Source organism: Trachypithecus francoisi, unplaced genomic scaffold (assembly GCF_009764315.1).
Source record: "Trachypithecus francoisi isolate TF-2019V2 unplaced genomic scaffold, Tfra_2.0 Lachesis_group18, whole genome shotgun sequence".
Taxonomy (NCBI): domain Eukaryota; kingdom Metazoa; phylum Chordata; class Mammalia; order Primates; family Cercopithecidae; genus Trachypithecus; species Trachypithecus francoisi.
In genome coordinates this window covers 57,048,662-57,073,750 of record NW_022681463.1, presented here as the reverse complement: position 1 = coordinate 57,073,750, position 25,089 = coordinate 57,048,662, and the positions used below count along the sequence as shown (strand labels likewise).

At 37.1% G+C, this 25,089-nt stretch overlaps 1 protein-coding gene across 2 annotated transcripts in view; it reads right to left on the bottom strand.

Moving 5' to 3' along the window:
* The window catches only part of DIAPH3 (diaphanous related formin 3), a 512,593-nt gene that overhangs the window by 455,433 nt on the left and 32,071 nt on the right, over nt 1-25,089 (bottom strand). For both annotated transcript variants that reach the window (XM_033177601.1, XM_033177602.1), the window contains one exon: nt 4,830-5,006. In XM_033177601.1, coding sequence (XP_033033492.1) covers nt 4,830-5,006 — 177 coding nt within the window. The remainder of the gene's footprint in view (nt 1-4,829; nt 5,007-25,089) is intronic.

Sequence of the window (25,089 nt, the reverse complement as noted above, 5' to 3'; positions counted from 1 at the left end):
AAATTGTTTCAAAGTCAAATATTAATGTCTTTGGTATTATCCAAACCAGGTTTCCCACACTGAAAAGCCAATATATGTATTAGACAGTAGGTCATCTAAGTTCTTACTACCAGGACATACTTCAAACATATGCTTAAGAGATGATGATGGCATTTTATAAATGTGCTCTCTCCTACATTACAAAAAAGCCTGATAAACATCTTCCCAATAAAAGAATAGAACATCACTATTCATACTTAAGTACTTTGTGCAATTTTATCAGGTCATTTTTTCTACGCTTACAACAATTCTAGACAGGAAGTCCAGAATTAAAATAATTTTTGTCAGAATGATTTTGATATCACTGGCACTCATTTAATGCCTGTTAATGATAGCATCCTGATAGATGAGCTTTCTTGCACAGCCTTCATTCTCTCAACTGATAGTGAAAAGAAGAAAAGGTATGAATGCATGAAAAAAGCTATCTTCCTTTCATTATTTTAATATTTTTGTGTTATTGGGCTGACTAGCAATTAAAGCTAATCTCCATCTAGGTATAGTGTCTAAGGTGAAGAGAAATACAGTATCCTAGAAATCTACATTAGGAAGCTGCACTTAACAGACATTTGTTTGCTATGATAAACCAATGGATGATACTGCATGGATTTAATCTAATGGGAAGACAGATATCTAAAAAATGAAAAGTAAAAAAGAATGTATTTCACAATGGACTCATACACAAGCAGTTCTGATAGGCAGGTTTAAGGGATCCGTAACTCAGAGAACACATGCGAAGATAATTAGAGTAATGCTTGAACTAAGACTTAAAGGAGGTATAAGGCCAAGCGCGGTGGCTCACATCTATAATCCCAGCACTTTGGGAGGCCAAGGCGAGTGGATCACATGAAGTCAGGAGTTCGAGACCAGCCTGGCCAACATGGTGAAACCCCATCTCTACCAAAAATACAAAAATTAGCTGGCATGGTGGTGTGTGCCTGTAGTCCCCGCTACTCAGGAGGCTGAAGCAGGGATTGCTTGAACCCAGGCGGCAGAGGTTGCAATAAGCCAAGATCGTGCCAGTGCACTCTAGCCTGGGTGACACAGCAAGACTCCATTTCAAAAAAAAAAAAAAATACAAAAATGAAGTATAAGAATTCTCTAACAGAGGCATAAAGGGAGATAAATGGCAGAGAACACTGCAATATCCTAGATAAGAGGACATGAAAGCTTGAACTAAAGCAGGGGGGAAATAAAATTAAGAGCTAATAAGGATAGAGAAGTAAATGGATGTGACCGATGCCTTAATGAAATCAAGTATGACTCCCAAGTATGACTTCAGTGGGGACTTTTAAGATAGGGAATTAAGAGTGAAGCAGAAATTTTGGTGAGTGGGTGGGTAGGTGTGTTGGGGGGGTGTATTTAATATGATGAGTTCACTTTCTGATGTGTTGAGGTTCAGCATCTTTTAGAGAGCTGGATTATAACTGCTCTTCTGTAGAAGACATACCAAGGTGTCACAATATAAAAGATATTCTACAATGTGAAAGGGCTCCAGTCCCCCAAAAGGAGTGCGCAGAAAACTCAAGTATATAAAGATAAGAAGACTGAGAGGCAGAGGCAACACTCAGAGGAAGTAAAAGAACATATAGAAGAGGGGATATGGAGAGTAAACTGGAAAAAACTGGCCAGAGAGAAGGAAAATTAGGAAAAGTAAAGTAAACAAGTGTGTGTCACAGTGACACACATTTCTTTCACATGGTGTGTGACTGCCATAGAACCAGTCAAGCCGACCAGGATTTCTCACTTACAGAACTATAATAAATGTGTGTTGCTTTAAACAAAAAGTCCATGGTAATTTGTTATAGCAGCCATAGGAAACTAATACAACACTCTAGGGTACCAATAGATACCTTAGGCCAGCAAGTGCTCATTCCTTCCCTCCCCCTACCCCAATCTAATCTTAGAAGAGACAGATTCAGCCCAGAGAATAGGGAAGAATGGAAAAGCAAGATGGAGAAACAGAAGAGGCCAACCACATCCCCAATAATTGCCCCTCCCGGAGACTAGAAATGGAACAAACTTGAACAGGGGAAAAGGAGCAGCTTTCTTTGGGTGAAAATTAATTTATATTAAGCTAGGATTTTTATTATCTGAAACTGACAGGAAATATCTGGAACCCACCTGGGACTTTTAACCAGGGTCAGAAGAAAAATAAGCTGAGAGGGCTGATTTAAAGGTTGTTCAACAGTTGGAATAAACTAGCCACTTCCAACTGATACCGATTATATCACCTTGTTCAAAAGAAACTACTTACAAGTATCTAAGAGTTCTGGAGTAATCACTGAAATTGACTTTAGAAACGTAAGTTGTAAATGCAGTGACGAATACAACTATTTCATATATCTAATACTCATACAGAAACCAATATGGGCTTTGAGCTAGAATTTCATCTTTCACCTAAAGACAAACAGGGGAAAAAGCCTTTAGGTATAATTAAAAATTCAACACCACTTTTAAGAATGCACACGGAAACTAAACTATTACCCAGAGATGAAGTAAATCAATTTCCCAAGTGAAATGAGTACAAATGTTGAAGTTATTACACTATACTTCACATTCATTAAGTAATCAAGTCAGCACAGTCTTTCAAAGGACTGTCTTGAGGAGGGAAAAGAGGTGTTCTTCAAAACAAAGTTGTTACTTCATGTAAAAATTACTAAATACCTTTGATAATGATAAATAAGAACAATCATTTTAAAAATTGTACAATGCCAAAGCAAAGAACCTAGATGCAAACTTTAAATGGTATAAAGCCTCTGTAGGTACAAATGCCAAAAGGTTACCATGGCTGATTATTTAATGTTGCTTTCTCAAGAGAATTCTTACTAATAAAAATGTAACAGATATGTATAAGCCACAAATCAAGCCAGTATAAATTTAGCATTCTCCACAGACATAGAAATAGCTCTAAATTTGTCAAAAATATGGTATGCTGAGAAGTTTGAAAAATATCCTAATCCACATTTAAAGAAGGCAACAATACCCTTCAAAAGCCTTTCAGCTTCAGAATCAACAGCAGGTTTTCCCTACAGAGTATTGTAATATACTCAAGGAATCAGTAAGGGAAAGAAAGAATCTGTTCCTTATTTTTTAAAAAGGCCTTCGTTGTAACTATCTCGTCCCTTAGCAAACTGGACAGCCCTGAGAAGGCAACAATTTCATTTTATTTCTGCTGAGTTACTCTAGTGAGGATTTAATCACCAAAATCTAATGCCAATAGGTAGACCTGCTTAAGGATGAAAAAGTGATGTGGCCCAGTTATTTTAAAAAGTATTCTGTAAACATTTCAAAAATGCTGATATTCATCTGACCTCTAAATAATATTAAAATTTATAGTATTAGCCCCCTCCCAGCTAAGAGTAACAGAAAACTAGCATAAACTATATTCAGTACTTCCTAGGTAGTTGTACTTTTAACTTCTGAAAATAAAATGTGGCCTCCATAAATGTTTAACATAAATGGGCTACTTAGTCCACTTACTCAGATGGCAGCAACAATTATGATGAATTTTTTTTATTTTTATTTTTTTTGAGACGGAGTCTCGCTTTGTCACCCAGGCTGGAGTGCAGTGGCCGGATCTCAGCTCACTGCAAGCTCCGCCTCCCGGGTTTACGCCATTCTCCTGCCTCAGCCTCCCGAGTAGCTGGGACTACAGGCGCCCGCCACCTCGCCCGGCTAGTTTTTTGTATTTTTTTTAGTAGAGACGGGGTTTCACCGTGTTAGCCAGGATGGTCTCGATCTCCTGACCTCGTGATCCGCCCATCTCGGCCTCCCAAAGTGCTGGGATTACAGGCTTGAGACGCCGCGCCCGGCCTATGATGAAATTTTTTAACCTAGTAGCCACAAGTGAACCATATGAGTGCCATCCTGGAATCTCATGGATGGATAACTTAGGTGAGTGGTTCAATACATAGCACATGGATGGGAGAAAACGGCACTTGACGATCTTGAGTCCTCAAAGATAGTACTGAAGAGAGTTATCTTTATATAAGCCTCATTAACAGAGACAAAAGCTAACTAGAAAAAGGTTAGGCACCCAGAAAAAGACTTAAGGGTGAGTTCAAGTCTCTACAGACATAAATGTTGCATAAAGAACCTGGTTATCCTAAAAACTAAGGAAAGAATAGAACAAGTCATGTCTAAGATCCAGCCCGTAACAAAGAAAACAGTAGAGCACAATGACTATCATTTTAACATGGACTGGACTCAGACCACTTAGGTCAGGGATCCCCAACCCCATTAGAAACTGGGCCACACAGCAGGAGGTGAGCGGCAGGCCAGCCAGCATTACTGGCTGAGCTCCGCCTCCTGTCAAATCAGCAGTGGCATTAGATTCTCATAGGAACACAAACCCATGGTGAATTGTGCATGCTCCTTATGAGAATCTAACTAATGCCTGATGATGTGAGGTGGAACAGTTTCATCCCAAAATCATCTCCACCACCCCCGAAACGCTCATGGAAAAATTGTCTTCCATAAAATCAGTCCCTGGTGCCAAAAAGGATGGGGACCGCTGACTTAGATAGTCTACTCAAGACAAAAATATACCATTCGATACTTTGGAGTATTTGTTTTTACATACTCTCTACGAAACCAAAACATGGTAGGTTGTTTTTCTTCAGATTTCATATTTTTGTAATCCAAAAACTCTTTGTGGCCAAAGTGCTATCTTAAGTGACATCAGAAATTAGCCCATGGAATATGACTACCAAAAATGCTTAGAGTTCCATTAACATGAGCAAAAGCTAAGGCTTTTTCCTCAAACATTTCCTAAAGAATCAAATTCTTACCATCATTTTTTCAAAAAGTTCTAAGAGTTCACTCTCTGACAATGGCTTTGGAAAGTTCTCCATCATCTCTAAAGGTGCCGCTGCACAATCACTGTTTGCAAATGTCGTCTTCAGGTTGGGAAGTGGAGGTCTCTCTTTCTTGCTTCCTGGAATTCTTATGCTGGCAAATTTGTCCAGCTACAAAGAAAGACAGAATGACACACGTTAAGTATTTCCTTTCCCAACATTTATCTCATCTCAAAAATGAGAAAAACAAAGAGGGCCAATCGCGTTATCATTGTGATTTCATCAGGAGGCATTTAGCATTGGAATATTTAAAATTAAAAATAATAATAAAGAGTGGTGAAAATTTTTCGGTAACCATTCTATCTAAAGATTGAAGAGAGCTCAGACAACACTGAAAGAGTCCTTCTAATCTTAAAACCTCACATAGATTTGAGATTCTAATGACAGGTGACCTTTGCTTTATATATTAGTAAATTAAGCAGTTTAGAAAGATTACTTAATTTAGGGTTGGTCCCAAACTAGCACTCAGTGCCACATCCCCCACCCCTTCCTGGCCCCTTTGCCTATTGCCCTTTCCATAATGCATACTGTCTCTTGGAGTGGGGGTGGGAGGGGAACATGATTTAGGAATTTTTAGGAATTGAATTATCTTCATAGTTTATTGGCCTGATAAACTATTTATCTTTGTTCAGGCTGGTCAGTATGCAAACTTCTTGAATATCTACACGGCAGAATGGTTAAGGCTTTAAGAAATAAGCTAGATTTTTGTTGCAATTAGATTTCTTCTATAACTAGATAATCAAATAGCTTGCTGACATTTCAAAAAAGCATAGATATTCGTTTACCAAGCTAATAATTCATTTATTCAAAATTGTTTGAATTTCACAAGTTCTCTTGCTCACAAAGAACCCAGACTCATACACTTCATGAGTCATACAATGTTTCAACAATAAAAAATGCAAAAAGTCTTAAGCTGAACCAGGCATCAAGAATAGAAGTATATTCAAACAGCACAGTAATTCCATGAGTTTTTCATCATTGCTGTATACATTTTAAGCTACTATTCTCACCACATATACTGTATATAAACCTGTACCATTCATTATGGTAGCCACTAGCTATGTATGATTATTAAATTAAATTGAATGACATTAAAAATTCAGTTCCTTCATTGAACTAGCCTACATTTCAAGTGCTCAAGAGCCACATGTAGCTTGTGGCCAGCAAACTAATGCATATAGAACATTTCCATCATTGCAAAAAGTTTTAATGGACAGAGCTAGTATAGCCATTAAAAACACCTGATACCTCAAAGTCTCAATTTAAAAGGACAATTAAGTCACAGTATTGTTTACTCAATTCACTAAAGAAATAGGATTTCTTCAAATAATGAGATGTAAAGGTAAGTATTATCTTTCAAAATAGGTTTCTAAATTTACTGTGAAGATAATGTCTACGAAAAATACTATGTACTGCACTCACCCATGGTCCACCTAATATCACTTAAACATTAAAGTACTAAGAATATGACAGCTTCCTGTAGGATTTAGAAAGTTGTCAAAAAACACCACTGCTCTCATTCTTTTTTTTTTTTTTTTTTTTTTTGAGACGGAGTCTCGCTCTGTAGCCCAGGCTGGAGTGCAGTGGCCGGATCTCAGCTCACTGCAAGCTCCGCCTCCCGGGTTACGCCATTCTCCTGCCTCAGCCTCCCAAGTAGCTGGGACTACAGGCACCCGCCAACTCGCCCGCTAGTTTTTTGTATTTTTTAGTAGAGACGGGGTTTCGCCGTGTTAGCTAGGTTGGTCTCGATCTCCTGACCTCGCGATCCACCCGTCTCGGCCTCCCAAAGTGCTGGGATTACAGGCTTGAGCCACCGCGCCCGGCCCACTGCTCTCCTTCTAACGACCAAAACAAACCAGAAAACGTATAAAGTTATACTTGCTGCTGTTGTCAATCCAACAGAAAATTGAGGACCCAAAGAAACCTACAAGGATCAAATACCAGAAAACGACAAGATGCTCTTATCCCTGACAAACAGTTGAGGAAGAAGAATAAGTTAAACAAGGGTGAAGAAAAGTCAGCCAAATTTTTAAGGAAATATTGATAGCTCCATGGGTGCTGGCATTAGAATTTCAAGGAGCCCCACATGAAGCCCAAGCCATTTGGCAAGTCTATACCCACCTACCAATTCTTTCCCCTAGTCTTCACCAACTGAATGGGGTAGTAAGCCAATGCTTCAGAGCAGAACAGGAAAGCTGTATGAATACTCCATAAGGCATATGCAAACAGGTGCCCTCCAAAGGCCATAGACTAGGCAAAAGAATGGAGAGAAATCCCCATGACACATTATGGACTTTCAAAGAGCATGTCATAATGCCATCTAAAGGCTGGGGCAAAGCCTGGTCAAAGAGATTTCCTGAAGAAATGGCCAGAAGTAGAACTGAAAACAAAAAGAGAACTCTACATTAACCCTAAAATTGGCATTTTTTTTCCTGAAAGGATATAATGAAGAGTAGACATTACACATGAGATAATTTCAGCAGCAAAGTCACAGAAACTATTTTTTTTTAAAAAAAGGATGAATTAGAAACAAAAAATAGATCAGAAATGAAGATTTACTTAGATGAGCTTAACAGTAACCTGGAAAGCTGAGGAAGAATCAGTGAACCTAAACCCAGATTGATAGAAAGTTCCAAACTCAAACACAAACAAAATAATGAGATAGAAAAAAAAATGAGTATGATCTGTGATACAACATCAGATGTTGTAACACAAGTGTAACAGGGGTCCAGAAGCAGAAGACAGAGTGGAAATGGTACAGAAGAAATATTTCAGAAGATATGACTAAGAATTTTCCAAAATTGATTAAATATATATATATGTATAATTCAATTCACAGATCCAAGAAGCTCAGCAAAACCCAAAAAGAATACAAAAGACACACACACAGAGACACACACACACACACACACACACACACCCTACGTACCCCTAAGCACTTCATGGTCAAACTGCTGAAAGTTAAAAATAAACAGCAAACCATAAAAGTACAGCCAGAGAAATAAAAATACATTATATACACAAGAAAAAAATGATATGACAGCTAATTTCTCATCAGAAACAATGGTGGCAAAAGACAATGGAATGGCATCTTTAAAGTGCTGAAAGAAAGGTAGGGTTGGCCGGGCGCGGTGGCTCAAGCCTGTAATCCCAGCACTTTGGGAGGCCGAGGCGGGCGGATCACAAGGTCAGGAGATCGAGACCATCCTGGCTAATACGGTGAAACCCCGTCTCTACTAAAAATACAAAAAACTAGCCAGGCGAGGTGGCGGGCGCCTGTAGTCCCAGCTACTCGGGAGGCTGAGGCAGGAGAATGGCGTAAACCCGGGAGGCAGAGCTTGCAGTGAGCTGAGATCTGGCCACTGCACTCCAGCTTGGGCGGCAGAGTGAGACTCCATCTCAAAAAAAAAAAAAGAAAGGTAGCGTTGACTCTTGAACAACACAAGGATTGGGGCAGTCAAAGTCCACATATAACTTTTGACTCCCCAGAAACTTAACTACTTATAGCCTCCTGTTAACTGGAAACCTTGCCAATAACATAAACAGTCAATTAATACACTGTTGTATGTTAAATGTATTTACTGTATTCTTATAAGTTAGAGAAAACAAAATTTTATTAAAAAGAAAGAAAATACATTCACAATACTGTACTATATTTATCAATACTGTAAGTTTACATCATATGTTTACAAGATGAATTGTCTCCTGAAATGGTGACCAACGCAGCTACAGACCTCAATCTATACAATTCACGTATTGAGCAATTCACCTTTTTCTTGTAATGTTATGAGTTTTCTCTGATTCTTGGGAGCACTTCAAGCATCACTAGTGGCACTTTGTATGGGTCCCATGGTGTTACTCAGGGTTTACGGTATTGCCCTAAACACGATGAAAAATACTCAAGAACTGCAAGAGATCAGTTTTTACTGAAATATGCAATTTACTGGAGAGATTAACTGCTCAAGTGGAGATGATTAGTGCCACATGACATTTTAAGTAGATACTCAACACACTTGAGCTCACCGTAATAGCAACCAGAGGTGACTACAACATTAACACAGTAATATAGTGTGCGGTACAGTTAATTTCATAAAGTTATAGTTTAATACTGCATCTTTACATTTGTTCACATTTCTCTTGACTGCAAATGGCACCATCTTTAGTTCATGTTTGTGCGTATAAGTTTTGATTAATTTTAACTTTTTTATGATAGATCTGTAAATGTTTTACGGTATTAAGTGAGAAAATAGACTACTATTTAAATATATTCAAGACATACAGAATTATCTCTTTTTTCGATATTTCTAATCAGTTTGTCCGCAAGTTTTTTCAAATTATTGAAAATCTCGAAATATCTCCAATATATTTCTTTAAAAAAAACCTGTGTGTAAGGGGACCTGTGCAGTTCAAATCAATGCTGTTCCAGGATCAACTGTAGTGTTATCCTGGGATTCCATATACAGTGAAACTACTTTTCATAAGTAGAAGCAAAAGAAACACACTTTCAGACAAAAACGGAGATAATCTGTCTCCAGCAGACCTGTACTACAAAAAGTGTAAAAGAAGTTTTTCAGGCTGTAGGGAAGTGATACATATATAACTTTTTCTTAACTTGTTCTGGAATGAAATCCCAGATCTACAAAAAGAAATGAAGAGCAATCAACAGTTGTCTATTAGACGTTGGTGATACAAAGATAAATGAGCCTTTATAAGACTTACCTTAAATAATTATCAAGTGGAGGAGACAAGCACATAAACCGGTAATTATATAGCTATACAGAAAATGTAGGAGGTATATGAAATATATTATAATAGCAAAAAAGAGTGGCATCTAACTCACCACCATAAGCATTTCCTACTCTGGAATAACTCAGAAAAATAAAACTGTCTCCACATGAATATATGTCCAGAAGATACTATCCCTGTGTATATTTGTACCCTCATTATTGATGTTTTTTTAAAAAACTGAGAGAAACCAAAAAAACTGTTTTAGGAAATGGGACTGGTTACTTATCTCCCAAGTCACTACTTCATTGCCATCATTTCTGTGCAGATAATATCAATTCCTAAGCACAGAAACTATCCTGGCTCTTTACATACACACACCCTCCAAAACAATCCAGTGTAGCTTAATTAATATGCCAAACTTATAATGAAGTGAAATTAAGCAAAACTTCATTAATGCAACATCAATATTATAAATGTAAACATGTCAATAAATGGGAATAATAAGCTTAAGCACTTCACAAGCTAATTGTAAATGCATAACTTAATGGTTCTAACAGTGATAAAAGACATAAAATCTTAATTTTCACCAAAAACCAAAACTTTTTTAAAAAGAATCCTTAAAAGTCATAAAAATTAACAAGAGTTTTACTAATATTTACTGAGCCTTTTCTATATGAAGAGCACCAGGCTAAGAGCTTGAAATGCAGCATTAGGTTGAATACATTTGTTTAATCCTTACAGTGAGGAAACTGCATGTCTAAAAAATAAAAGAACAAGCTCCAAAACACTTTTGTACCTAACAATTTCATAGTATTGAGCGCAAAAACAGGACAAAGGAAAAAATCTGCCCTTAAGGTTTTCAAGGGTAAAGCTAGTAAAACCATACTTGTACCAATAACATAATTTGTAAAGGTAATAATATTAATAATAAAATATAATTATCACACCTATCCCATAAGCTTAGCACCTAAAACTCTGGGGAAAAGATAAATTTTACCCAAATGGAAAAATAAAATTGTACACTACCACTAGTAGAGACGGATGAAGGCAAGATAGGAAAAAAATAGCACTCCCTTCTTCTAGCTTCTAAATCCACAATGGGCAAAATAGTAATATGAGATACAAAAGGATCAATCAGTATTTCACATTTTCAATATAATGCTTTTATTCCTTTTCCCAGAAAAGAAGGGATAAAAGAAAAAATAAGGAAAGAAACATAAAAAAAAGTAAGTACAATCCTTCTTCCTGTACTGGAATAGCAACTTGAATAGCAACTTGAAACTTCCTCCTATACTGGAATAGCAACCAGTGAATACCTCAGGCTAAAAGTAAAAGCATTCCATGCACTATGGAGCACTCCAGGCAGATTCTACAAAATGTGGGCACTATTATAAAGCTAGGTGCAAAGTGAGCTTTACTATCAAATCATTTTACATGTTTTAAAAGAAGTTTCATTTTTAAAAAGAGAGGTTACTATGACTCCATTCACACATGGAAAAATCACTCTTAATCTATCTTTGATTAAATTGCACACACAATTTGCTTAAACCAAGGCACAATAGAACACTTGAGCAAACTTTAAAAATACTTTTTACATAAAAATATGACAGGAATCCCCCTAATATTGACCATAAGTTGGTTATCTTGTATTTGGCAATTTGGCTGAGGGTTGTGTATGTGTGTGTATTACAGTTTGTGCACTTCCTATTTCATGTAAAATTTTCATAATTTTATACGAAATTCTTCTCTTAAAGTTGAGCAAGAAACACAAGCCAGAGAGGTGAAGTATACAAACAATTTGCCGTTATTGAAGAATTAAACACATGCAAGACTGAGGAGATTCTGTTATAATGCCAATTTGGAGATGGTACACCACACTTAATTAATATGGCTTTGACTGTGTCTGGGGTATACTAAGTTTTATAAATTAATATTACTTATCTTCAGGGGAAGCTAAATGAGCACCCTACTGAGTATTATCTCATACTGAGTAATCACACTGATAATCAGTAATGACAGTTTAGAAAAAATTGAACAAAAAAAAGTTTCAAAAACTCTATCTGAATTTTTAGCTATAGTATATCACTGTAAAAGTGAAAACTCGGTGTTTGAGGTTTTCAGTATTACAACACTTTAAACAACAAGGGCAGTGATTTTTTTATTTAAAATAAAAGGAAAATATTGTAATTAGTCATCTTACAATTCACAAGTATGAAAAAACTACATATGATCATAAACATACTTCATTAGAACCCAGAAGGGAGTAGAAATTTTCACGAAATCCAGGAGAATTATTAAGCAAACAAAAATTCCTTTTCATTATAGAATCAATTCTATACAAATACATACCTGAAATACAGAATAAAATATATTGCTTGAAATTCTCTATTTTCATGCAGTCTTACACTATGCTTAAAGAGGGGGCAAAAACCTAACAGCTAACACAGCTTGGCTCTTTAGTTAACTTTATTACTAATCTGGGAACTTGCTGATTAAAAACAAGCAAGGCTCTTGGAGTCTGACTTCAGAATCCTGCCCAGCCACTTGCTTACTGTGTTACCATAACCAAGCTACTGAAACCTCCCATGATAGTACCTGTCACAGAGAGGTGTTAACAGGAAATAAAAGTGCTATTCACTCTCATCTTTGGATTTAAAAGGCTGAAATGCCTTCCCTGACAACTTTACCTAAAGTAGCGCATGTACCCACCCCTTCTCCATCACAACACACAGTACCTTCTCTTCCTATGTCCTTTCACATGACTTACAAAAATCTATAATTATCTCATTTATTTTGTAATTTTAACTCTGTCTCTTTCCAACTAAAATGTAAGAGCCATGCTAGACAAACCATCAACTGTTTTAATCACTGTGGCAGCCCGTCTCTAAGATGGCGCCAGTGATCCTGATTTATGTAACCAACAGATATTGTGGAAATTATGGAGTCCAATTTTCAAGACTAGATCATAAAAGACTTTACAGCTTTTGTTTTGCTCCTTCTTGGATCACTCACTCTGGAGTATGCCAGCTGCCAGATCATGAGAACACTCAAGAACTCCCGAAGGGAGGCAAAGAACGTGACAAAGAACTGAGGGCTTCCGCCAAAAGATAAACAGGTTTCTTGCTAACAGCCATGTGAGTGAGCCATCTTGAAAGTACCAGTCAAGCCTTCACATGACCGTAGCTCCAGCCAACATTTTTACTGCAAACTCAAGGCAGACCCCAACCCAGAACCACCCAGCTAAGCAACTACCAAATTCCTGACACACAGAAGTGGTATGAAATGATAAATGTTTGCTATTTTAAGTCACTAAGTTTTGGGGCAACTTGTTACATACCAACAGATAACCATTACAGTAATGTTGTATATGCAGCCTATAGCACAGTGCCTGATAGTTAGCAGTCAGTCAATTAATACTTGCTGAAGGTATGAATGAATGAGCAATTACTAGATGATAAAATATATAAAACATAGTTACCATCCCTGTAGATGCTTACCATTTGAGAGAAAAATATACAATAAAGGATCATAATTTAAGGTACAATATTTTAAATGCCCCCAAGAAAATAAGCCAAGTGAACTAGCAACAGGAATGAACGATTAATTCTAGAGTGGGGAAAAGTACCTTAAGAGGGGCTTTGGAATGGGAGTACAACAGGGAACTTGTGATGCTGATATGAAAATTATAGTACATGTTAACTGCTAAGCAGTATGTCTGCCTGTTCCATGGTCTTTACGTTTAAACACTAGTGACATCACTGGTACAAAGATGTATTATTGTGGAGAGAAAAACCAACCATTCGATCTTTCAGGTATGATAAGCCGAGGCCAGTTTTAGGCCATAGACTTATCATCCAGGAACAATTCCTACCATCCCATCAACTGCATTCTGACTTCAATATTCCTCAACGTTACAAATGGGCTTTTTTTGGCTCTTAATTTGTATTTTGGTGAAATTTATAAGAAGTTCTTTAGCCAGAGGCTTCTTTGAAAAGACGAAAACTTACTGTTCCCTCCCTGCCAAAAAATACTTGATTATCTACCTATATTTAGTCCACATTTAGGTTTCACATAGTATTTTATATTATTAAATGAAAAACACATTTATGATCTTAAAATTTCTTCAATTGCTTGAAAATAAGTTACAACATGCAATATGTGTTCTAAGGCCAGCTGTCATGCCATTGAGCAGTGTTTGGAGATGCCCGTACAAGGAAGAACCGAGGCCTCCCCGCACCAATTAGCACCCACTTGCCAGTCATGAGTGAGCCACTTTGGAAATGGGTATTTCAGCCCCATCAAGGCTACAGATGATTATAATCTCACGAAAGACCTCAAAACAGAACCATCCAAGAACAGCTTGGAAACCAAGTGTTTATTATTGCTTGAAGCCACCAAGTTTTGAGAAATGTTATATAGCAATAGATAATTACAGAGCTCCTCATAGAATACTTTTAAATGCCTAAAATATATACGAAGAACGAAAGTAAAACGAGGTTATCAAAATATTAATAAATTTTAATATATCAGAAAATGTTCTTCACTATTGCATTAAATAACAAAGGTAATGACAAGTCTAATTTCAACATAGTGTCAAATGTAAATCACATTTTGAAATATCTTCAGTAACTACTGTGCTTTGAAAATATCTGATTTCTGTTGGTGATAAAGTCACAGGCCAAATACTATTGTGGATTTTTCTGGTATGCTGATAGGTTTTTTTTCCTATATGCATAATTGAAAGAAATACCAAATTTCATTTACAGATTAAAGAAAATAAAGATTTAATTTTTTCTTCAAAGACACCACGAATTCCACCAAGACCCCTTGGTGGTCCATGGACCACAAACTAAGAACCTCTGGTAGGTGGACACGGAATGATAGCAGAAATTGTGGTGGAAAAGAAGAAAGTAACTCAAGTTCCAATGCCTTCAGTGAATCACTGGGAGGGACTAAAAGACCTACAGTTGAGACCACCAACAAGGAGGAACCAACAGGTTGTATACTCTGATGGTTTATGCTTCAAAGAGAGCTGGAAGCTTTTGAAGTAAGGAGCCACCAGGAAAATAAAGCCATCAAAGAACATGCAGGTTTCAACTACAGCAAGGAGGAAAGAGAACATTCAAAGAAGATGACAGACTTTGAGTTCCAAAGGGCAAAGTAGGAGGGTTTGGAAAGCCTGAAGGACTTGAGAGATAATATCAGATTAGAAGAATGAATGGACCTCAATGGCGAGAGAAGCAAAGGGGTGCTTACTGATGATATGAATTGATTATGACTCAGCTCTGCTGAAAGGTGATTTGAATTGTGATAACTGTAATGAAAATTAATAAAGACATAAAGCATGTGGACTGCACCTCCTTAAATTCATCTCTCTGTCCCTACTGTCGCTAGCTCAGGCCACTTCTAACCTGCCTCCTAGCCTTCTAACCTGCCTCCATCTCTTCACTGCCCTCCCCCCTACCATGCTATAGCAATTCTGTACCCCAACACTATTCAAACTCCTGAAAATGCAAATTCAATCATGCTCCTCACTTCTGTAGTTAAACTCTTTCAATAGCCCCTCCTTACTCAAAGGATGACATTCTTGGCTCAAAGGTCCATCTTGATCTGAACCTATTTCCTCTCTAGACAAACTCTTCACCACTCCACCACCTTACACTGAATGATCTAGAGACAATGAACAACCTAAAGCCTCCTAAACATGCACAGGCTGTTCCTTGTGCCTAAAACCTACCCACACCTCACACCCCAACCCCTTACCTGGCTAATTTCAACTCAATCTTCAGCTCCCAACTTAAACTACAGCTCATGTAAGAGCCTATTTTGATTCCTCAAGACTGAGTTAGATGCTCAAAGACTTAGTGCTTGCATCATATAATATGCATACAATTCTTTTTTTTGTTTGTTTGTTTTTTGAGATGGAGTCTCGCTCGGTCGCCCAGGCTGGGGTGCAGTGGCACGATCTCAGCTCACTGCAAGCTCTGCCTCCCGGGTTCACGCCATTCTCCTGCCTCAGCCTCCCGAGTAGCTGGGACTACAGGCGCCCACCACCACGCCCAGTTAATTTTTTTTTGTATTTTTAGTAGAGACGGGGTTTTGCCGTGTTAGCCAGGATGGTCTCCATCTCCTGACCTCGTGATCCGCCCGCCTTGACCTCCAAAAGTGCTGGGATTACAGGCGTGAGCCACAGCACCCAGTCAATTTGTATACAATTCTTTAACTACCTGTGAACTAGGCTTTAAGTCCTTGAGAACAGATACTGTTATTTTATTCACTAAATCACCTCTGAACTTACCATAGTTCTAAACATGTAGTGGATGTTATATTAATATTGGTTAAGTGAATAAATAATTTCTTCTAGGCCTGGAACACCCCAGCCATTGCTTCTTGCCTTGCTAAATTTTTCTCAACAATATTTTAAATAAAAAATAATTAACATAGCATATCAAGGGAGAATGTCAGGTGTTATGCTTTTTATATATTCAATAGGAAAACCCAGACTCTTCCTAACACTGATAATTTAGAGTAGTCCCCTACATTAAAAACAAGGATAAATTTATGTTACTGAATACCATGATAAAAGGTAATAAGAAAAACATCCATTCAAAAAGGAGCACAAACATCATTGAAAAAAATTTAACATTCAAGAAACCCCAAAGTTCTATCTACCCATCTACTCAAAGTACAATTCTTATTGCATATATTTAAATATTAATACTGTATACTTGAGAAGTAATGTAAATTAGCTCTGTATATATTACATTTTATTTTAAAAAGCATAGACCTATATTACTCATACACAAAAAGTCATCTGAAGACATCAGTAATCGCTTTCTACTCGCCAACCTGACATGCTTCCACTACGAATCCATTTCATTGGTATGCCAGAAGTAAAATTATTAAGAAGTAAAAATTACACCAACTCCTGCCAGCCCAGATTCCAACCTATCCTTCAAAACTCAGCTGAAAATTCACCCTCACATGAAGTCTTCCAAGATCAAGTTGACCTTCCAGCTCCTATCATACCACACCAAAACTACTGATTGTCTATACATTCATTTCTCTACTGCACCCAGATGACAGAGACCTTCTTTCTCCATATTTGTATTTCTGAAATAGTACTAGGCACTCAACAAATTATTAATGAACGAGTGGACAAAAGAATGAATAAACAAGTCTGTACACCCTACTACATATTAGTATATTCAACTCTGAGAGCTCTTGATCTTATTCCCAAGTTTGTGCTGATTTGAGGAAGAGCTCTCTAAACTATCCTATAAATATTTAAAGATTCTAAGATAGTACTTAAGTATTACTGAAATTTTAAGTACAGGAAGTCCTAATTAACGCATTAATGGGCTAAGAAAGGCCCACCTGACTAAGTGAATAGTTTAAGTTCTTTAAAACAGAACTTGTTTTGATGTATTTTACATTCAGTCACCCCAGTCCATGCTGGTATTTCTACTTTACACAGAAGAGTATAATATGCATATATAGTTTTACTGAAAAAATGTGGTGGGGCAGATGGGAGGTCACACTTCTAATCACTCATTGTTATTAACTTACCAAGGAAAATATAAAAAGCTAATGAAAATAGAAAGCAAATTATAGTACAGAAAGCCTTATATCCTACTAGAATAAGATAAAACTATTTTAATTCTAGGTTGAGCTTTTATTTTTAAAAGCTACTGACTTATGTTCTATTACTTGACTTTAAAGTTAGGCACAAATTCTGGTAATTAAAGTCATTTTCCTTTCTTTCATAAATATGATGTCTAATTTAGCATATATCTCACAAGGCACATCACATCTAGGTAGGCACAGGTAAACAAAGCTCAGTCCTATTAGGCTGCACTCATCTTTGAGTGAAGTCTCACAGCAATCACACAGGAATGTACTAGAGTTGTCTGGTAACAGTTAGTTATACTGAGTAAGAAGGCCCAGAGAACAGTCAGGAGGTAAGTGAATAGTGAGGTGAAGGCTTCCACTCACTCACTAGAACCTACATTCACAGCAGGTGATTTCTGCAGTGGCTCTATGACCCCATTACCCCGGGAACTTTGAGGAGAACGAGGAAAGCCTGTATCTGTATCTGGGTGCAGGCTGCAGTTGTTCTGAGATATGTGAAGTGCTTTCTATACAGATAAGTTTTTCCATGTCCTTTACAATTAAAAGAATCTCATATCCTTTAACAGATGACCTCTCAGTCCAACACCTCGCTATTTCTTTGGGGTGGACTTTTTTCAGTTTTGTTTACTTGAGATATTCAAAACATTTCTCATCTTAGAAAACATCTAAGATATAGTATGTCTTTATAATTATAATGATTTTCTCAGGATTAAGGTCAATGGCTATGATACAATTTCTCCTTTCCATTTAAAAGTCTCATATAGATAGTATCAAGGGAAAAGCAGAAAATACAGTCTTGGTAACATGGAAAAACCCCATCACTACAAAAAAAACACAAAAATTAGCCAGTCAAGGTGTGTATGTCTGTATTCCCAGCTACTTGGGGGTCTGAGCTGGAGTCCAGAAGGTGGGGGCTACAGTGAGCTGTGTTCACACCACTGCCCTGGGTGACAAAGCGAGACCCTGTCTCAAAAAAAAAGGAAAGAATGAGATATACGTCTAGATTTTACACTTGGTGCTCTCAGTGGAGAAAAGGATAGTACTTAAATGGCATTGTAATGCTTTTGATAAAGATCATGTTATCTGGAGCCAATCTGCCAGAGTTTTCCTGGCTGCCCCCTATGACTCTGAACAAGATACCTAAGCTCTCTCTTCCCCCACCACCCCCCGTTTCCCCATCTTTAAAGATGGGAGCAATAACAGTGCTTACTCAGAGGCTTGGTGTTACAATTAAATGTGTTTATATAGTAAACGTTTGGAACACTCTTTAGCACATAGCTAACAATTACATAGTCCTTACTGTAACTTAGCACACTGTTCTTCTAATTAGCAAGAACAATTCCCTAGTTAAGTTGTTTTGTTTTATTTTTTTAAGACAGGGTTTCCCTCTGTCACCCAGACTGGAGTATAGTGGTGCAATCATGGCTCACTGTAGCCTGAAACTCCTGGGTTCAAGTGGTTCTCCTGCGTCAGTCTCCCAAGTAGCTAGAACTAGGACTATAGGTTCACGTCTTCATACCATCACATCCAGCTATTCATTTTTTTAATTTTTTTTTTTTTTTTTTCTGTAGAGACGGGGTCTCCCTATCTTGCCCAGGCTAATCTCGAACTTCTGGGCTCATGCAATCCTCCCACTTCAGCCTCCCAAACAAAGTGCTATGATGACAGGCATGAGCCACTACACCTAGCCCCCAATTATGTTTTTATACTCCCTAAGTAAATTCTCCAGCAACTTATATCTTTCTATTCCCTAGAAGATTTCTGCATGCTAATGAGAGATACATCATCAAGTTAGAGAGGCAGGGTCCTGCCATGAAGACCTTATCTGCCATGTTAGACTTGACCTATATAAAACAGGTGCAATTAAGCAGTTTCAAACAGCATAAAACATGAACAGATAGGCAATGTAGACAGATCAGTCTGATAGCTGTGTGAGAAGGCAGCATTTTAGGTAGCAACAGCAAGCTGCCAGAGTCCAGTGAGGAAAAAATGAGAAGACTAGGACTCTGATAGAAGGAACAGAGAGAAGAAGAGATTCAAGAAATAATCAGAAAGAAACATTGGAAAGGTGAAGCTACTTTCTAAGAGACTATAAGGAATAAAACAAGTTTACGAGGAAAGTAAAGGGTTTAACTTAAAGCACACAGTGCTTCTAGAATAGATGAGACATCCATGGAGATTATTCAGTAGGCCAATGAATTATTTCTCAACTGGAGGAAAAGGTCCTAAACAGAGATATACATGGTTAGTTGAAAACTTCAGAGGTGATTACCTAAGTAAAACACTACATACTGAGGAAAAGAACAGTAGAATCAGGAAAAATAACTGAGAAAAAAACAATAATTTAAGGCAAAAAGGAAAAAGTATGCTATCAGATAGATAATGAAAGGTCAAAGGGGTATGAAATTGAGAAAATTTGATGTCACAGAAGTCAAGAAATCTTTGTTCTCCAAAGAAGCAGCATACGATTATATCAAGTAGAGTAGGTAAATCCAATAAATTTCCAAGAACTAACAACTCATGAAAATTACTTGTGATTTTAAAACATCATTTATTAAAGATAAAGAAGGCCAACAATCTTAAATACATATGCGCTTCACTGCAAAGCTTCAAAATACATGAAGCAAAAACTGATCAAACAGGAAAAATAAAATCTAAAATCACAGTTGACGACTTCAACAATTCTCTCAGTAACTGTTAAAACAGATAGAAAATTAACAAGAATACAGAAGATGTGAACAGCACTATCAACTATCCAGAATACACACAAACACTGACCAAGATAGACCACGTTGTGGGACATAAAGTAAGACTTAAAAAATCAGAAAGGACAGAATTCATGCAAAGTACAGGTCTCTGACCATGAGGGAATTAAATTACAAATCAGACACAGTCAGGTATCAGTAAAACCCCTAAATATTTGGAAGTTAAATAACACATACCAAAATAACCCATGGGTCAAAGAAAACAAGAAGTTTAAAAATATTCAATTCAATGAAACTTTGTGGAATGCAGCTAAAACAGCTGTCAGAGGAAAATTTATAGCATAAAAAATCTAATATGCTAGCAAACAAAGGTCTTAAATCAATGACTTAGAGTTCCACCTTAAGAAATCAGAGAAAAAAAAATAACACAAAAGAAAGTAAATAATAAAGGTAAAACAAACAAAAACAAAAGAACTATAAAGTAAATTCGTGAAAACAGAAGCTAGTTTTTCAAAAGATCAGTAAAACTGGCAAACCTCTAGTCAAACTAGTCACAGAGAAAAACACAGAAAACACATTGTCGATATGAGGCTTGCAAAGGGGTAATTAATACAGATCCCTTATTAAAGGGATAAGAAAATACCACAAACAACTTTAGACCCATAAATTCAACAACATAGGTAAAATTTTAAATACAGGTAAAAATTTAAATTTAACAATATAGGTAAAATGTATGTCCTTGAAAGGCATAAACTACCACGGCTCACTTAGGAAAAAATAGATTACTTGAATAGTCCTATGTCTAGTAACAGACATTTAAACAAGAAAATAATGTCAAATAAGCACATAAAAAAATGTTCAACGTTAGTAATTGTGGGAAACAATTTGTCAGTTTCTTATCAAGTTAAACACACATTTACTATATGACTCCCACCAAAGATAAAAACATATACACACACACAAAAAAACACTGTACTCAAAAGCTCATAGCAACTTTACTAATAATAGCTGAAAACTGGAAACAACCCAAACTGTTGAATAGTTAAACGAATTGTAGTATTACCAAAGAGCCAGACACAAAGGCAACACACTTTATGACTCCATTTATATGAAATTCTAAAACCTGAACTATAGCTCAGAATGTTGATAATTGTTTGTCAAAAGTCAGGATGGGAGAAGAGAATTGACTGCAAGGGGGCACAGAGGGAACCTTTTGGGGTGATGGAAATATTTCATATCACAACTAGTGCGCACATTATTGCATACACTTCTCAAAAGTCATCAGATTATACTCACTACTGGTGCATTATATTGTAAGTAAATCATACCTCAATTTTTTTTTTTAACTTTTAGGTTCAGAGGTACATGTGCAGGTTTGTTATATAGATAAACTCAAGTCACATAGGTTTGTTGTACAGAGTATTTCAGCCAGGTACTTGTCCTAGTACTAGTACTTAATAGATATTTTTTCCACTATTCTCTCTCCTCCCACCCATCACCCTAAAGCATGCCCCAGTGTCTGTTTTTCCCCTCTTTGTGTCCATGTGTTCCCATCATTTAGCTTCCACTTTGCAAGTGAGAACATGTAGTATTTGGTTTTCTGTTCCTGTGTTACCTTGCTAAGGATAAAGGCTTCCAGCTCCATCCATGTTCCTGCAAAGGACATGATCTTGTTCTTTTTTATGGCTGCATAGTATTCCATGGTGCATTTGTACCACACTTTCTTTATCCAATCTGCCATTGATGGGCATTTAGATTGATTCCATGTCTTTGCTATTGTAACTGGTGCTGCAATGACCATATGTGTACATGTGTCTTTATGGTAGAAAAGTTTATATTCCTTTGGGTATATACCCAGCAATGAGACTGCTGGATCACACCTCAATTTTTAAAAGTGTATGTAACTAATCATAGAACTAAATTATAAATGCATGGTTTACCAAGCATCTTACTTAATTTGTCCCTTAAACTATCTCTATACCAAGGCTCAAAAGCTACATAACTTACACAGAGTCATACAGCTAGTAAATGGCAGAGGTGGCACTCTAACCTGGCTTTCCTACATGCAACTACATATAATAAACAATAGACACTAATGAAAAGATCTCATGACTTCCTCTAGTTTCTGTGCAGGCCAATGTTTGGTTTTCTAGCTATAGCTGTTAACCATTTGTGGGTCATGAAATCAGTTTAGTAGATTTATCACCCTTTTTTTTTGTTTTTTGGTTTTTTTTTAAGGAATGGAGAGGAGTTAAGAAAATGAGAAAGGAATGGAAATAAAAAGATGAGTTCATTTTGCTTAGAAATGTTAAATATTGGTTTTTAAACTTTTGTTTGAACTGAGAAGCAGAGTTTTGGAGTTTATGCATGCCCGGCTACAAAACAAAATGTATTTCTTACTGTAGTACCTAGTCAAAAAGATTTGAAAACCATTGCTGCAGGCCAAACAAGGGATTACAACAATAAAGCAGGCTGCAGTCAGAAGAACAAAGAGATGAGGATCATAGAAGTACTATACTGTAGACAAATGGCTGTGAAGGACAGGGGAGAAAAGAGCAAGTCAAAAACAACTCCTAGACTCCAAAAACACTCAGTGGACACAGTGATGGATAATTCAGCATTGTCACATCCACATTCAACGTGTCCCAACTTACCTTTTCAGACCCGTCTCCCCTCACTCTCCCTCCTCCCAACTTTTTTCCTCTATGAGGAAAACCTTCTTCAAAACCCAGGTATAAACAATGGAAGTTATAAGCTAAACAATTATTTATTCACCTTTATTTATTACCCTAGCACCTAAGCTGCACTTTATACAAAGAGAATGCTCATATTTATAGAACAAACACTGCTAATAGTCTATTTACTCTGCCTAGGGAACCCAACACTATAGTAATCCATTATTCCTCTAACAAGACAGTGCAATTCAATTCTGATAGTAACTCAAGAAATAATCTTATAACATGAAGTACTTTTGCAGACCCTTAACAAAACAACTAAATGCTTCCTGTGATGTTTCCATTTAATGTTTCTAAAATACTGTTATTCAAATGTATGACTACAGCACAATGCTATTTTTATATGCCTCTCTCAAATTCTGCCCAAAAAAAGGGTTATTCACATGAAGAATTTCTACGTTGAAAGCATACATGCAATGTATATGCTGTAAGGGGGCAAACTTCAATCAGAAAACATATTGCCAGCACATATCAAAGTAGCATTGGCAAATGCTGCCCTGAGGTCTAACACACCAGAAATAGTTTAAAGAGCCCTCAAAATATCCATCTACCCTTTCCCTTCTCACAACTCTGCATTGATCTGTAACACATATACCCTGGAAGGCTCAGCTGCAAATGTATCACACCACTTCTCCGTCCATATATCAGGAAATATTTTTTAAAGGAGTAAAAATGGACAGAACTGAATACAGCAGGTCAACTCTCTTAAATTTAAGAAACTCAACAAAACTCTATGAGAAAGGAAGAAACAATTTAATTAGTCCCAACTCACAAATAAGTGAAAAATCAAATAATTGATTTGCCAAGGTAACAGAGCTAAGAAGTAGTAAAATTCTGTCTTTCAATAAGAATCTTCTGATTCCAATTCCAACAATGCTCTTTCTACACTGCATCAGTCAACAATGAATAAGAAAGAATTTACTCATTGGTGTCTCCTGTTGAAGATAGCCATGCTTATTCTCAAATCTGTAGAGCAACAGATACAGATGCCTAAACTAGGCTACCTGCCTGATCCTTCTGTGGACTAACTCTGGGCCTACTCAAGAGACAAGCTAAAGCACAAGATCAAAAGAGAACAGTGAGAGTGAACAGACAGTAGTTCTGTCAGCAAGTCCATGTGAAGAGGGTCAATGAGGAATCCAGGAGAGACAGACATGTGTACACTTAAGAAGAAGAAAGGAGGGGCAAGGCAACATTCAGCAATCCAGGCAAGCGGTCACAAAGACTGACAGAAGGTCCTCATTACAGCTACCATACCTTGTGCAAAAAAAGCAAGACTCTGTCTCTGGGAAGCCTGAGTAGCGCTAAGTCAGGCTGAGATCCAATACCAGGCAGGTTATGAGAGCAGTGACTCTCTCACTTGTTCAACAAAAAATTTATTAAAATACTCACTATGTACCAGAAAGCATGCTAGGTACTAGAAGTATTCATTACATAGCGTCCCTGCCTTCAAAAGGTTTAAACTATTGAGAAAGGCAGATAATAAATGATGTATTGTTGAAGATATGCACTAGGCATTATGGTAACAACTCAAAAGTTTTTACCTTACCAAGGCCAATTGCAAGGATAAGGGGAGAGGTGAGGAATGGCAGAAGGTCAGAGACAGAACTAAGAAAGTCCTCAATGAGGAATCCAATTATTAATATAAGATAGAGCAACATGGCTTCTGGAATGTCATTCCGAAGCCACCCCATGACTCTAGTTTCTAAAACTAAAGGTAAAGATTGTGGGTTGGCAGTGCACAAGGACTGTCATATAATGAAAGTAAGGGCAGTTCTAAAAGAGAAAAAAATGCAATGTCCATGAAATATGAATAAACCTCAAAAATGTCATCATACAGAATACTACCAGCAATAAAAGTGAATAAGGCTGGTGCAGTGGCTCAACACCTACAATCCCAAAACTTTTGGAGGCCAAGGCAGGAGGATTGCTTGAGCCCAGGAGTTCAAACCCAACCTGGGCAACACAAGGAGACCTTGTCTCTCCAAAAAATTAAAAACTTAAAAGTTAGCTAGGTGAGGTGGTGCATGTCTGTAATCTCGTTACTCAGGAGGCTGAAGACTGCTTGAGTCCACGAGGTCAAGACTGCAGTAAGTCGTGATCATATCATTGCACTTCAGCATGGACAACAGAGTGAGACCCTGTCTCAAAAAAAAAAAAAAAAGAAAGAAAGAAAGCAAATGAAGTACTGATACATGCAACAGTAAGAATGAACCTTGAACACATTATGGTAAGTGAAATAAGTCAGTCACGAAACATCACATATGATATGAGTCAATTTATATAAAATGTCCAGAACAGACAAATCTATAGTCAGAAAGTAGACTGGTGGTTGCCTAGAACTGAGGGAGTTGAGGGTAAACAGAGAGGGACTATTTATGAACATGACGTTTC